Consider the following 15642-nt stretch of genomic DNA (forward strand, 5'->3'; position numbering starts at 1 on the left):
CAACTCAAACTTGTATGGAACGCATATGCATGTCTTTAATTTCTGCGTAAGCATGTTTTCTGTGGAAAACAAAAAGAGCAATTCCTGCGCTTCTACCAATTAGGCTAAAATAAAATAGTGATCTCATGAATAAGGATTATTTAGTTAAACCCTTTGGCCAAAGCGTTATAAGCCTTCAGCCACGTCAAGGCATAACCACATTTGCAGGTACATTGAATGTCATTGTCCCATGGACTAGGGAGAAAGCCCTGAAGGGGTTAAATAAAGCATATGCTTTTGTGGCTAGTACAATTAAAAGCTGACCAAAGCCAGTATCATAGTTGCCTTACTATAGAGGTACAAAATTGTGAAAAAATGGATGTTATCCAATAACGCTTGTGAAAGAATTATCGACAGGAGGGCTATGGAGAAGACAAAGGGTCTGGGGTTACTGGTCTTTCATCTTGTCTCCTCTATTGTATGTGTGTATGTCTGATAAGTGTTTATTGGTCATTCTGTGTACAGAGTGGAGTGTGTGATTGGGCAAGGTTTGTTCTGCGATTATCCCAGGTAAACCATGTACTCCCTAGGAATTTGGGTGAAACAAGTATTATGGGATGGTTGCAATGTGGAGCTTGTGGATTGGGTGAAGGGATAATATATGCATATAAGATAAGGGTTAAATATAATGTATAAATACGGAGACTGGGATGACCCCACTTCAGATCACACTGAAACAGCTTGTTGAGGTGTCATCTCCTTGTGTACTCGTAAATAAAGATTCCTTGATACTCACTGAACCTGCCTGCAGTTCTTGGTACCAGGGGTACCCCAGAAAAGGCTGCAATCACAAGCTTAAATCTAAACAGTGATCCTTTAAGTGAGGATTATAAAATAACTTCAGGTGAATACTGTGTTGAAAGTGATTTAAATCAATCTTATGATACTTTGCTTTAAACAAACAAAAGTGAATTTGTGCAAATAAAATTTATACAAACAACTTGGTCAGATGCTGCTCGACCCTAGATAGGGATTACTTTCTTTAATCCAGGTGGTTTCGAAGTCCAAGAGAATCGGGGAGCGCAAATACCATGAAAAATAAAAAACATACAACATACAGTATACAACATAGTTTCGTAGTCACAACTACTTCATCAGGGAAGTAGTTGTGACTACGAAACGTAGGATAAAATTGGTCCAAGTGTTTTATTGCTACTCTATCCTGTGTGTGCAATTTGGGCACTTTAGAGACTTTTTTCCGCTTTTGCTGTGTACTTTTGAAATCGCCACTGTGACGTCACTCCGCAGCGACCCGCAACAGAGCGACATGTTGGAGTTTCATTCCCAGTCAGCCAGTTCACCCCTGCTTGTGGCTGCACTAAACGGAGAGCTCTGTGAACCACCCAGGTCCTCACTGATCAATCCGGGACCCTCCCAGTGCGTCTGCAGGCTGCAGATTGCTCGATCCGTCTGAAGCCCAGCTGACCAGAGAGGAGTTTCCCACAGAGATGGTGACCGAATGCAGAGGTGTTCCTAGGAAGGAAAAGCATCGCAGCTGCTGTCCCAAATGCCTGCCAAGGGAAACATACTCCTGACTCCTGTATGAGCGGCCGCCGAGTGGTAACTTGTGTGTTTAACACACTCAATGTTTATGTCCTAATACCTTGATGTACGCAGAATATTTATCCCCTATTTTAATATACACTTGTTACTTTCATACTTCACTATTTGCGTTGTGCGCTGTTTTTTTGTCTCCATATCTTTAGTGTTTGGGGGGTGCCGAGCCACCCCCTGTTTAATAGCAGCAGACGCTTTCTACATCACATTACACGGTTATGTAAAAAAATATATATATTTTTTTTCTCACTGGTTTTTTTTTGTGGTTTTACCAGTTGAGTAAAAATTAGAAGGGTATATGTTAATACACATTGTATCACTGATAATATTAGAGGTTTATTAGTTGCGCACGATATATATTTTTTTATCATTGTTTAGGTTTGAGCCTCTATCCCGAAGAGAAGAAAGGCAAATGTCCAGGAAAACAAACCTGTAGCGCAAAGGAAAAAAAGTGTAATATGTAACGGAAAGAGACAATTCCCACGCTAATGGTCCACACTTGCAAGAAAACTTCTTGATCAAGCAAAAAGAAAGCGTTGTTGGGCATCAATACTCTTGTACATCAGTTTGATGTCGTGGAGAGAACAAGGATCCAGCACCGAGACCACTGGGCTTTAAATCTTTTCAGTCTGATGTCTGACAGGTGCGAGTAATATGGAAAGATAGCAAAGGCAAAACCATAATGTAACCTGGTTAAATACGATAAAAATACATTAAAAAAAAATGCACATTGCACTCACAATCTGAAGGTAGATATTGTGCATGGGGGGTGGTCCCAAATCAGTATGCTTAAAAACAGGTCTGTTCTGCTCAACTATCTTGGCTTCCTTGCACATAGTCCTTCTGCTTCACGTGAGGTCTATTAACGTTTTGCATTTCCTCGCCATGTTTGCTGGCTTAGTCTCTTCCCCATAAGCATTTTGCACAGCTTCATTGGGGTGTCAGTCTCAGCTGCTATAATATATATATATATAAATCACCAAAAAATCTACTCGCCGAACAAAAATATCTACTCGCCACCTAGTACCACACGTGTGCTGCTTGGGCCAATAGGAGCTCGCCACGATGTTAAATCCACTCGCCCGGGGCGTGCAAATGTATAGGTTTGTCGAACACTGTGTATATATATATATATCTATATATATATATAGATATATATATATACACACACACTATTCTATTAATTGGGAAAAAGTGCAATGATAATGAATACAGAACAAAAAACGGATCAGAAACAACAGTATGGCGCCCTACTCAAAAGCAAATTTATAAGTTATCCCTAGAAATATATGGTGAAAAGGACACAACTTGAATAAATCTCTGTATGGTAATTAAAGTATCTGCTAAAATGGAAATATTGAACTAAAGATCAACTTAGTGTAAGGTGCAGATTGTTCCTATATATTAAACTTAAATAGGTTGACAATATTATAATTGGAGAACAATGTTAAATTAAATGCAGATATAAAGAGTTTTTAACTGCATATACACTGGAATAAAACGACTATCAATAATTAATATGGACCTAAATTTCATCGGCCGTGTAAATTCTATTAGTTGTTAATTATCTAACGCCATTTGTGACGGAGCGGCCTCTAGGTGAGGTCAGTTAAGACCACATAATGCATTTTAGGCTGTACCAAAACGTGGTTTATTTCTGCACAAACACAACAACAAAACATTGGACACACAGTCCCTTTAAGGCACAACACAAAGCATAAAGAGAAAGCCTACTCTACCTTGGGAGACTTACTAAATAGTACAGCCCAAAGCTACCTGGCTGGCCAGTTACCAGCCCCAAAAATTACAACACAATAGCAGGGAACAATATTAAAAGTCTTTATCTGCATGTGCTGGTCCAGTGACTCCGGTATCTCCAGGTGAATGTCAGATGCAGGCGTTGCTGTCCTGCTGCTCCCAAGTCCCCTCTTGCCCTATTTCTGTGCAGGCTTCTCTGTGGTGCAAGGTTTTGAGGTTCCCACTGTTCCTAGGCAAATCCCTCTGGTGAACAAGAAGTCTGGGTCCCTGTAGGCTGGAGCTCTGTTGCTGGGTGTGAATCCTAGCAGGGTCACGGGCAATCCTCTGTGACCCTACTCTCTTGAAGAGCAGGGAATCTAAGGACTGACCAGCAGCTCCTTCCTGCCTTTTAAACCCTGCTCAATCAGGAGTTAATATGAAGCCTCAGGCAGGAAACCGGACACCAGCGTGTAGCTTCCTTAGGCTAAGGTCCCGTTGCACGCGTCCGCACGGCTGGCTTGCTTGCCGGCGGCGCGTGCAACTCGCTGTACCGCGATCTGCGGTCTACAGGAAACTTTTGTCGGAGCGGGGGGGCGTGGCCAAACGGGTCGGGGGGGGGGGCGGCCATGACGTGAGGGGGCGCGGCCATGACAGGGGGGGCGGGGACCAAAAACAAAGCAGGGCTCACAGCACTGCAGCAGCTCCACACACAAGCAGCCAAAATGGCGCTCTCAAGGAAAGCAAAATTAAAGAAGATTGCAATTTTCCTGCTTATGGACAGTGCATGCATGAGATCCATGTTATTGGATGAGCGGGAAACCAACGTGCACGAAATAAATCGCCACCGTGCATCACATGGCGAATTTTCAACCTTGTACCCAGTACTGCGTAAGTACAACAGAAATTTTTTTGAATACATGAGAATGACAATAACTACATTTGATTATATTTTGGATTAGATCAATGACAAAATCACACCTATCCAGACGAATTTTTGTTGCACAATTCGCGGAGATGAAAGGCTAATGCTCACCCTGAGGTAAGTTATACTACTATTATTTGCTTATTAATAACGCACTACCGGATTTTTTGTGTGTGTGTGTGTGTGTGTGTGTGTGTGTGTGTGTGTGTGTGTGTGTGTGTGTGTGTGTGTGTGTGTGTGTGTGTGTGTGTGTGTGTGTACACGTATATATATGTGTATATATATTTGTATATATATGTGTATATATATGTGTATATATATGTGTATATATATGTGTATATATATGTGTATATATATATATATATGACGTGTATGTATAGATATATATATATATATATACACGTGTGTGTGTACGTGTGTACGTATATATATATATATATATAATATATATATATATATATATATAATGTGTGTGTATATATATATGACGTGTATGTATAGAGATATATATATACACGTGTGTGTGTATATAGATATGTGTATATATAGATGTGTGTGTGTATATATATATATATACACATATATATATATATATATATGTGTGTGTGTGTATATATATGACGTGTATGTATAGAGATATGAGGTGTAGGGTGTAAGGGGCGGCAGGTGGATGTTATGCGCGGTGGGTGGTGTGACTGTCACGCCGCCGGCCATTCACAGGGGGCACAAATACACACAAACATTATTTTATATATATTTATTATTAATATATTGTTTTCCCTTTCCTCCTACAGATTTCTTTCGACTGGAACACCGTTCCGTGGCTTGGCATTCTCATTTCGGATGGGGAAAACTACAGTGGCAAGAATTATCTACGAGACATGCAATGCTATATACTGTACTTTCAGGGATGTTCATATGCCTTTTCCAAGCGTTGAAAGCTTGAGTATGGTGGCAAGCGAATTTTACAGCAAATGGAATTTTCCGAATTGTATTGGCTGTATTGATGGGAAACATATCCGTATGAAGCAACCCCAAAATTCGGGCACCATGTATTTCAATTATAAACATTACCATTCCATTGTTTTGCAAGGTGTTGCAGACACAAATTGTAAATTTATTGCCGTTGACATTGAAGCATTTGGAAAGCAAAGCGATGGCGGGGTCTTTAAAGCCTCATCACTTTATCGGTTTATAGAAGAAAAGAAATTACCGTTGCCTTTGGAGAAAAGTTTACCGTTGAGCCAAAATACCCAAATGTTACCGCATGTTCTTTTAGGAGATGAGGCCTATCCGTTGCTACAATACCTCATGAAGCCATACAGTCGACAAGGACTAACAAAAGAGAAAGAAATTTTTAATTATAGACTTTCCAGAGCGAGACGCTGTGTGGAGTGCGCATTTGGCATTATGACAGCGAAATGGAGATTGCTTTTAAAGTCTATTGAAACATCAGTGCCAAATGCAAAGCGTATTGTGCAATGTGTTACTATATTACATAATATTGTAATTGATTTGGAAGGTACTTGTGACGTATCATCAGTGGATGTGGCGCATGTCCCTAGTACACAGCTGGCGAGAAGTCGGGCAAATAGTTCAACCGGGAACATGGCAAAAACCATTCGTGACTCATTCAGGGATTATTTTAATGGTGACGGAGCTATCCCATGGCAAAATATTGTGTAGTGCCTTGCACTTAACTTACTAATTATGTTTGCAACCTGTATTGTTTTTTTATGCTCATAAGTATGTACCCCAATCCTCAAAAGTTCAATAAAACATATTTCATTTTAAATATTTTGTTTCTTTATAAATCACCTTTTTATGTCCCTAGTTCATGCCCTCTCATATGCCCGCTATACGGTCCTCCTATTGCCCCCAACTCTAACGCGATTACCTTTAGCATTAAACATCATAATAAACGACAAAATGTTGAATCAAAAATAAACTTTATTAACTTTAGGGAGGGGGTGGTGGTTTAACATTTTGTGCAATAAAAACATACAGAAATAAATGAACTTGCATGCACTACAAACATACTAACTGTCTTGCATCGCATTCACCACAACCATGTTGATTTGATTTCGCACAAGCAATTTTTTGATTGGATCTAAAGTTTTGAGCTGTGGTGGTAGACTTTTCAAAAAAGATAAGTCCTCACAGTCTTCTACAGGTGGTGGTGTGGGTGGTGGTGGTGGTGAATCATGTAATGCATTGGCTAATATAACAAGTTTATTTTCTTCTATGGCTAGTAAAAAAAAATTGTAGTCATTATTTGGCTTCCTTTTCTTCGTTGGAGGTTCTGATGGGGATGGCGGGGTCACACTGAAGGAAGTGTCCTCCACACTTACATCCAGCGTATTGTCCGTGGAATTCCCTGGGAGTTCAGTGTTGCTATTTTCAAGATTGCAGACCGTCTGTGCAGGCGTCATTTGCTCTTTTAGGAAGAGCATCATGGAGAAGTACGGCCATGAAGATGTGTACTCATGTACACTTGCTGCTGCGTCACCTGAGCGTGGGTGTATAACTTTATTCAGCTCCCTACGGAAGGAATTCCGCAAGTTCTTCCACTTGGTTCGCAGGATGTCAGCTAAAAAAAAAAAGAAGCTAAATATTAGAGACAAATGTAAAAATACTTTCAATTGTTGTAATACAATAGGGCCTACAAATCAGGCATGGGGCAATCCACATTGTACAAAATAGGGCCCACAGTTCACGTGTTTGTGTGTGTTTATATATATATATATATATTAAGACCAGCCTCACACTGATGATACCCATCAAGGTTGAAACATGTATGTGAGTAGGTCTAATGGCTTTGCATCTCATCCCAGCCTCTGTTTAAAAGCTGTGTTTAAAACAGCATGCAGTGGCTTGAGGATTGGCTTGTGTAATACGAGCTTGAGACAAAAGGTGGCACTGAGTGCTCATTTGCATGTCATTTCCCAGAATCCCTTGCTGCAGTGGAAGCGCTGTATGCTGGGTGACAATGGGGAAAGACAGGGTTGCAAACCTGTCTAAGACATGCAAATGAACATACAGTAATATTTACAGTTGCTATATATATATATATATATATATATATATATATATATATATATATATATATATATATACAGGCATACCCCACATTAACGTACGCAATGGGACCGGAGCATGTATGTAAAGTGAAAATGTACTTAAAGTGAAGCACTACCTTTTTACCACTTATCGATGCATGTACTTTACTGCAAACGTCATATACGTGCATAACTGATGGAAATAACGCATGTGTAACAGGCTCTATACTCTCCCCGCTTGCGCACAGCTTCGGTACAGGTAGGGAGCCGGTATTGCTGTTCAGGATGTGCTGACAGGCGCATGCGTGAGCTGCTGTTTGCCTATTGAGCGAGATGTACTTACTCGCGAGTGTACTTAAAGTGAGTGTACTTAAACCGGGGTATGCCTGTATATATATATATACACACACATACACATACACACACACACCATCCACACGTGTGTATGTATGTATGTATGTATGTATGTATGTATATATATATACACACACACACACACACACACACAATAGGGCCTACACATCAGGCATGTGGCAATCCACATTGTACACAACAGGGCCCACAGTTCACGTGTTTGTGTGTGTGTTTATATATATATATATTTTTTTTTTATATATATATACACATACACCATCCACACGTGTGTGTGGATGTATGTATGTATATATATATATATATATATATATATATATATATATATATATATATATATATATATATATATATATATATATATATATATATTGTGACATAGTCCAAAGATGTTAGGCAGCTTTCTGCCCCGTTTTAGGTCAGAAAGTGCAGGAATAGTTAAAAATGATCCATTCCACAGCTTCCCATTAACTCAGACTGCTGGATGGAAAATCCAGACCACAGATTACAATGGCTCTAGTTCTCCCTCACCTGCTCTTCTAATCACATGCACAGGTATTTAGAGCAGAGAGGTTTTGCATTTCACTCTCTCTCCTTAGAGCCTGGAGGCTGGGGGTATCGCTGCTCCCCTGTTTTCGGTTTCGGGGTTGACGGCCCCTCCAAGTATCACAGTACCAGAGGATTTGCCTGGACACGGGACCGAGTTCCCACCACGAACAGATAAGACCAAACAAATGTTTACTGCTGTTGCTAAAGACTGTGCTGTATCTAAGTGACCCTAAATGAGAGGGCATTGTTTTAAGCTGGGGGACCAGGTTAGTTGGCCAGCAGCTGTTAGAGAGACTGATTCTGATGTGTAGTTAGATCCCTGAAAGGGATAGGATTTTGTTTATATCATTTGGTTTCTTTTTACTTGAAATAACAGTGTGGGAAATACTGTAACACTGAAATGAGTGAACTGCTGAATGAAAGTATCTGAGTACCTCTAACCTACACATGTTAAAGCTGCAGTACCTTACTTGGATGAAAATAAAGCAGGCAGAAGCCTGAGTTAAGCAGCTTAATACTTTGCATGATCCTGTTTTTGTATTAAATAACCCTAGAAGACTGTGTCGGGAAGAACCCAGACAGGCGTCAGCACTACAAAAGAGGGGCGTTTGTCACATATGGTGGAGAATGCGGGTCGACACTAAAAAGTCTGTGGGTTTGCAAATAAATGCGGGGCTTTAAAATGGCCGCCCAGCTGAACTAAAGTACAGATGCTATGAGTGAAGTCTGTCCCACTGTGTATATCAGTTGTGCTTCTAGCATACACAGAGAATGTGCGAAGTGTGGATGCAATAGCACCCTGAACCCAAACAGAAAACCAAAATGTTTTGCTAAAGAAAAAAAAAATTTTTTTTGCATCTAGCAAGTGCTGTTTGTAAAGCTAATGCCTTTTTGCTGAAGTGAGTGAATTTGCAGCTAGCAAGTGCTGTATGTAAGTTGCTGAAGTGAGTGAAATTGCAGCTAGCAAATTGTCTCTGCCGGGTTTATAAAATGGCCGACGTGGAATGTTTGTTTTGCAATGCACGTAATCTTGAAAAACAGTGTCCCTTCAGGCCATACGATGATGATGACGACGACTCGTATGTGGCCCCGGGAGGAGAGCCGTACCCACAGATGAATTTAGTATGCTGGGCCTGTCGTGAAGTAGGTCACATGGAAGATGTGTGTCCCAAAATTTTCAAAGACAAACAGCTGCAAAAGCAAGCAACGCCCTGTGAGTGCAAGCAAGATGTGGAAGCTACCAGTGAGTGTGTGCCCAGTACCACTGATATCTCTGGAGCTAATAAAGCAAAAAGAAAGAAGAAGAAAAAGAAAACTGTTCCTCAAGTCACAGGGGAAGTGGCCGAGCCACTTGAACCTGTGCTGTCAGCACATGCGTCAGAAAGGCGCCGAGATGTGCTGCAGACCGGAGTGACCGGCAGAATTGTCACGGGAACAGTGGCAAAGGAAAAGGAGGAGCAAAGGGAAGCTGAATCCTTGAACCAGGATAAAGAGGCTTTGGTTTCTGCACTCCAAGCTGCCCGCCATAATTATGAAGTCCTGTGGCAGGATTTGGTGAAGGAGCGAGAATGGAGCAAGAAGGAGCGAGAATGTTGGATGAAAGAGCGAGAATCGAACACCGAATTACAGAGGTGTATACTTCCAGCTTTACAGGAGTACGAGGCTTTGAAGAAAACAGAGTCTCTCTTACGGAGTGAGCTGGAAGAGGTGACGACTAGTCTGGAAAAGGCCAACACCGTAATTGCTATCCTAAAACAGAAATACGGGAAGGCTCTACAAGAGGTTCACGCGCTCAGCACAGAGGTGCAAAACTCACGCCTGGAGGGCCACGGTCTGAACGCAGAGCTGGGAATGTTGAAGCAAACCCATGAGATTGCCCTGAGTGAGTTAGAGACTGTAAAGCAAGAAAATGAGACACTGAAATTGGAAAATTCAGATTTGACTGACCAAGCAGAAAAAGTAAAGAAACAGTTGACTCAGGAAAAATTAGAAGTGCAGGAAGCACTACAGAATACATTGATGCACACTCAGAGCCAGCACCAGGAAGAAATGGATGCTCTGAGAACAGAATTGCGACATGTATGCACAAAACAGAATTCTCTCGTGGAGGAACTTAACGTTTTGAAAAAGGAGAAAAGCATTAGAATAATTCAGAAGCACTGCAAAGCTCTTATCCAAGGAAGAAGGGAAAGAGAAAATTATCGGCGTAAACGCGCCACAACTATCATCCTACAGGCTGCCTACAGAGGGATGAAAATTCGTCAGTTTAATCGCCGGAATAAAGCAGCCTGTGTACTTCAATCATTCTACCGTGCCCGCATGGTACGAAACAGGTTCCTCATTATGAAAGGAGCAACTATAAAGATCCAGTCTCTGACTAGGATGACACAGAACAGGATTCACTATCAAACCCTGAGAAATGCGTCACTGGTTATACAGCGGTATTTCCGCCTTAATAAATGTAGGCCTCAGGAAAGAGAGGCTCAACACTACATGCCTGCCAGCTGCAAAGGTAAAATGCCACAGGGTACAGCCGGAGTTAGTGAGCGCCCCATCAAGGTAATCAGTGCTTCATCTTCTAAGTACCATATAATTGCCCCAGAGGGGAAATCCCAAATCTCTGAGAGTGATGGTCTTGAGAAAATACATGGCAGTAAGAAGTACCATAAAGGTTCAAAGGTTGCAAAGCAAAAGCGACGAAGGTCAACGCTGGCCTTGAATTTTTCCGGATCTTGCCACTCTGGGCCACAATATAAAGACAAAGACTATCCGGCCCCAGAGTTCCGTCAGAAGCTAAAGAAACAGTCCAGTCATTTGCAGGTTGCAGCAGCCTATGAAATAAAGTCAGGAAATGTAATGGACTGGAAATCAAAGAAAAAAAAAAAAAAAAAAAAAAATGTGTTTGGGGAATTGACCGATATTTTTTGTTTGTTATTACACGTGTGGACTATGTCACGGACACTTAACTATGCAAATAAGCTATTGTAGTTAAGGTATATTAGGCCTCTAGAATAAGCATTTTGTCAATATTACAATGTTATATTGGTTCTCTGTGTTGAAAATGTAGCTAAACTACAAATTAATATACAGGGTTGATGGCCCTTTTTGTTGGTAAATATATGAGATTCATATTCTAGAGTAGAAAAACCCAGGGAGGTAATAGAAATTGTCTGGTTTTGTGAATATATTTAGCATATCCTGGGTTGTAAGAATGTGTGCTAGACATTTATTTTTCAAAATAGTTCCCTAATATAGAGCAACAAAATATGTTTGCCAAGTATAGTCTCTTATGACAAAAACTATTGTCCATAATTGCCGTGGAAAAAAAAGTTAATATTCGTGTCATGTGAATACTTAATGTTGTACTGAGGAGTTAGCTCAAGTATTTCAGGTAGGACGCTCACCCCAGTGAGGTCCATGGCCGCTCACCCCAGTAGGTGTGAGCTGGGGAGGGGGATATGTGACATAGTCCAAAGATGTTAGGCAGCTTTCTGCCCCGTTTTAGGTCAGAAAGTGCAGGAATAGTTAAAAATGATCCATTCCACAGCTTCCCATTAACTCAGACTGCTGGATGGAAAATCCAGACCACAGATTACAATGGCTCTAGTTCTCCCTCACCTGCTCTTCTAATCACATGCACAGGTACTTAGAGCAGAGAGGTTTTGCATTTCACTCTCTCTCCTTAGAGCCTGGAGGCTGGGGGTATCGCTGCTCCCCTGTTTTCAGTTTCGGGGTTGACGGCCCCTCCAAGTATCACAGTACCAGAGGATTTGCCTGGACACGGGACCGAGTTCCCACCACGAACAGATAAGACCAAACAAATGTTTACTGCTGTTGCTAAAGACTGTGCTGTATCTAAGTGACCCTAAATGAGAGGGCATTGTTTTAAGCTGGGGGACCAGGTTAGTTGGCCAGCAGCTGTTAGAGAGACTGATTCTGATGTGTAGTTAGATCCCTGAAAGGGATAGGATTTTGTTTATATCATTTGGTTTCTTTTTACTTGAAATAACAGTGTGGGAAATACTGTAACACTGAAATGAGTGAACTGCTGAATGAAAGTATCTGAGTACCTCTAACCTACACATGTTAAAGCTGCAGTACCTTACTTGGATGAAAATAAAGCAGGCAGAAGCCTGAGTTAAGCAGCTTAATACTTTGCATGATCCTGTTTTTGTATTAAATAACCCTAGAAGACTGTGTCGGGAAGAACCCAGACAGGCGTCAGCACTACAAAAGAGGGGCGTTTGTCACAATATATATATACATACATACATACACACACACACACACACACACAATAGGGCCTACACATCAGGCATGGGGCAATCCACATTGTACACAATAGGGCCTACACATCAGGTATGGGGCAATCCACATTGTACACAATAGGGCCTACACATCAGGCATGGGGCAATACACACATATATATGTAACGGTATTTGTGGCCCGGCCTGACCCACCCAATCTCACATTGGCCCCTGTGGTCTAACCGGCCCCCATTACAGTGTGATAGTGTCTGGTGGTGCACCTGTTGGCAACAGGACTCCTGAGTCTCCCGCATGATGGTGTGTGGGGAGGACCCGTCCAGACAGGCAGCTGAGGTAGTGTGCTGAGTCCTACCTAGTTCCAGTGCAGCGCCTCCACCTCATCAGGGTCCCTTCGGTCACTTGGGGATGGTCCTGGCGAGGAACTCCTCTGTGGTGCTCCTCTCTGTACATTCACTCCACACATGTACACGAGAGGGTTTGTGATTAAGAGCATCTTTATTGGTTGAGGTGGGTTAACTGCCCCTCGCAGTAGTTTCTCTAGCCACTCATTGTCCCTCAGTGCTTCCCTTTGAAAGGTGTAATTCTCCTTTAATAGGGATTCCCTATCCCAGCCGGGATGTCTTTACCCTGTGCCAGGTCCCTGGACACAGTCTTCCTACTCAGCTACTATAACATAACTCTTCTCAGAACCACGCAGGACACAGAACTACTCAGAACTCCTCAGACTTAGCAGAACTAACTTTTAGACACAGTGCTGTGCCTTATGTACACTCTGGAAGCTGACACACCTCTGACATCACTAACCATGGAGTCAGAGCCTGTGACCACTCCCATCCATACACAGGGCACCCCACCAGGGTGTGAGGGCAAACCTCCATAATTACTGCTGGCATGCCCACAACTTACCAGGCCTTACTGTCAGCAGGAGAGATGACTGTAGCCATTTTACATGACCGCTACATTTATATATATATATATATTACACACACACACACACTATACACGTGTGTGTGTGTGTATATAGATATGTGTATATATAGATGTGTGTGTGTGTGTGTGTGTGTATATATATATATATATACACATCCTATATACGGCCATCGCAAAATTAGTGAAGATACAAATGATTAACTTAATGCATGTATATTAAATTCTAAACAGTAACTTAATGCACTTAAGTTACTAAATGACATCAATACTATTTATATAACATATTCAGACAGTTTAATTTCATATTTACTTACTTCCACAGGACATTATTTCTCCAATCTCGCTCCACAATTTCTTGGTCAGGAAACGGTCATGATATGTGTTGGCCTTCTGGTTCCAAAGAGGATCGCGTTTGTATATCTCAGATATGAGCTGCTCTATGCTGGAGCTATCCATGTTCATAATTAAATAAATATAAATAAATAAAAAATAACGATATTGAAGAGATATAATAAATAAATATAATAAATTATAATAAATAGCTATAATAAATAACTATACAGATTACAAATAAATAATAAATAAACAACTGTAATATAATATCTAACTATAATAAATATTAAATTAAATAAATAAAGCTAGCTGAAAACTACAAGCAACTTACAAGGTGAATGGCTTGAAAGCAATGTTTTCAAACACAAGTTTTCCCTCTTCCGTGTTTGAAATACTTTGCTCCCATTGGCTAGCAATAGCTGGCTTGCCATTGGTTGAAGGGAGCCAGTCTATGATTGGCCCCTTCGCGTACCATGTGACGCGTTGCCGCAAGAGAACACCATTCTCTCGTGTCTCCTGCTGGCTGCCGCGTCACAGTATGTCGCAAGTTGCAAGTGAGGAGGGACTGGGACCCGATCGTGAGTTCAAACCGCAATGGTAAGTTGCGCTCACGCCGCCGCCCGCGCCAACGGGCGCAGCGGGTCCCAGCCCTTATCCTTGCATAGGGAGTGAGTTAACTCCTTCGCCCCATTACATCACTGATGGCAAAAAAAAATAATGGATATTAATATAATGGGAATTGTCTCTTTCCATTAAATATTACACCGTTTGTTTTTTTTTTCCTTTGCGCTATAGGTTTGTTTTCCTGGACACAAACCTGGTGTTAATGCTCATCAGTCTGCCAAACAAGGATGAAAAGAAGAATTAAACAATGATTAGAATAAATGACTGAATTAAAATATTTTTAAAACTGTACTTCATTAAAAACTTTTTTTTTTTTTTTTTTTTAAAATATGCAATCCATCAATTCTTCACTTGGATGATTCCAACCCACAGTTCTCTGATGCTGTAAAAGTGCATTGATTGCGTCTTTAACGCCCTTGAATTGTGCGTGAATTGTGCGCCCTTGAATTGAATTGTGGCTCATATACAGAGAAAATTGTGGCTATTGGCTAACACCTGAGTGTGGCATGGGCACACTGGGTGGGGGTTGTTCTTCCAGATGTCTTGCTCTCCTGCTGCTCTGGGCCTAGAATAGAGACCCGCGATGTCCCTCGCCATTTGGTCGATTCTCTCCAAAATGAGGTCCAACATTCCTTCCAAGTGTCCCTGTCTGTCTGCGGTGGCACAGGTGTACATGTGTCTTGTTCAGGGAGAACATAAATAAACGTTACAAATTCACCCGACATTGCCAAGCTGCGTCTGACCTAGTCACCAGTTGCAGTTAGGAAGCTGGAGCTCTTTGTTGGGGGTTGGGCTGAGCTGGATCCAAGGTGAGGTGAGTTGGGCTGACCTGAGCACAGGGCAAGGTGAGCCACATCAGAGTTGGGCTGAACAGGGTATTAGATGTGATGGGCTGGGTCCGGGGCGACGTGAGCCGGGTACGAGGTGAGGTGAGCAGGGTCTGGAACTGGGAAGTTAATTTCAGGTCCTGGGACCCCCTGCTTCCCGAGTTACAGGCCCCTTTATGGGGTGCCGGTATCTCCCTGCATTGTTTAAATGTCCCGGTCATGTCGGCCATGACGCGGGAGTATTTAAATGAATGCGGTTCAGCTCCGGAGACACCCTGCTTCAATACTGTGTTAGTAAAATAAAAGCTGTGCGATCGCCTATTAGAGGCGCGCAGGTAGAGTGTTTGATTCTGTATCACTCTTACTGCACATCTCTTACAGACAGGTGCAGCCCGGTAGGATTAACACAGCGCGAGTCTCATTCA

The 15642-nt window shown here is 41.8% G+C and overlaps 1 protein-coding gene across 1 annotated transcript; it reads right to left on the reverse strand.

Moving 5' to 3' along the window:
• Positions 1–6187: 6187 nt before the first annotated feature.
• Positions 6188–13957, reverse strand: LOC142492211 (uncharacterized). Its single transcript, XM_075594884.1, has 2 exons — positions 13748–13957; positions 6188–6845 (listed from the first exon to the last, which is right to left on the reverse strand). Exons 1-2 carry the CDS (start codon positions 13893–13895, stop codon positions 6295–6297), a joined length of 699 nt encoding a protein of 232 aa, XP_075450999.1. The 5' UTR covers positions 13896–13957; the 3' UTR covers positions 6188–6294.
• Positions 13958–15642: the final 1685 nt, after the last annotated feature.

The sequence above is a fragment of the Ascaphus truei genome, chromosome 4, assembly GCF_040206685.1.
Source record: "Ascaphus truei isolate aAscTru1 chromosome 4, aAscTru1.hap1, whole genome shotgun sequence".
In the NCBI taxonomy this organism is placed as follows: Eukaryota; Metazoa; Chordata; class Amphibia; order Anura; family Ascaphidae; genus Ascaphus; species Ascaphus truei.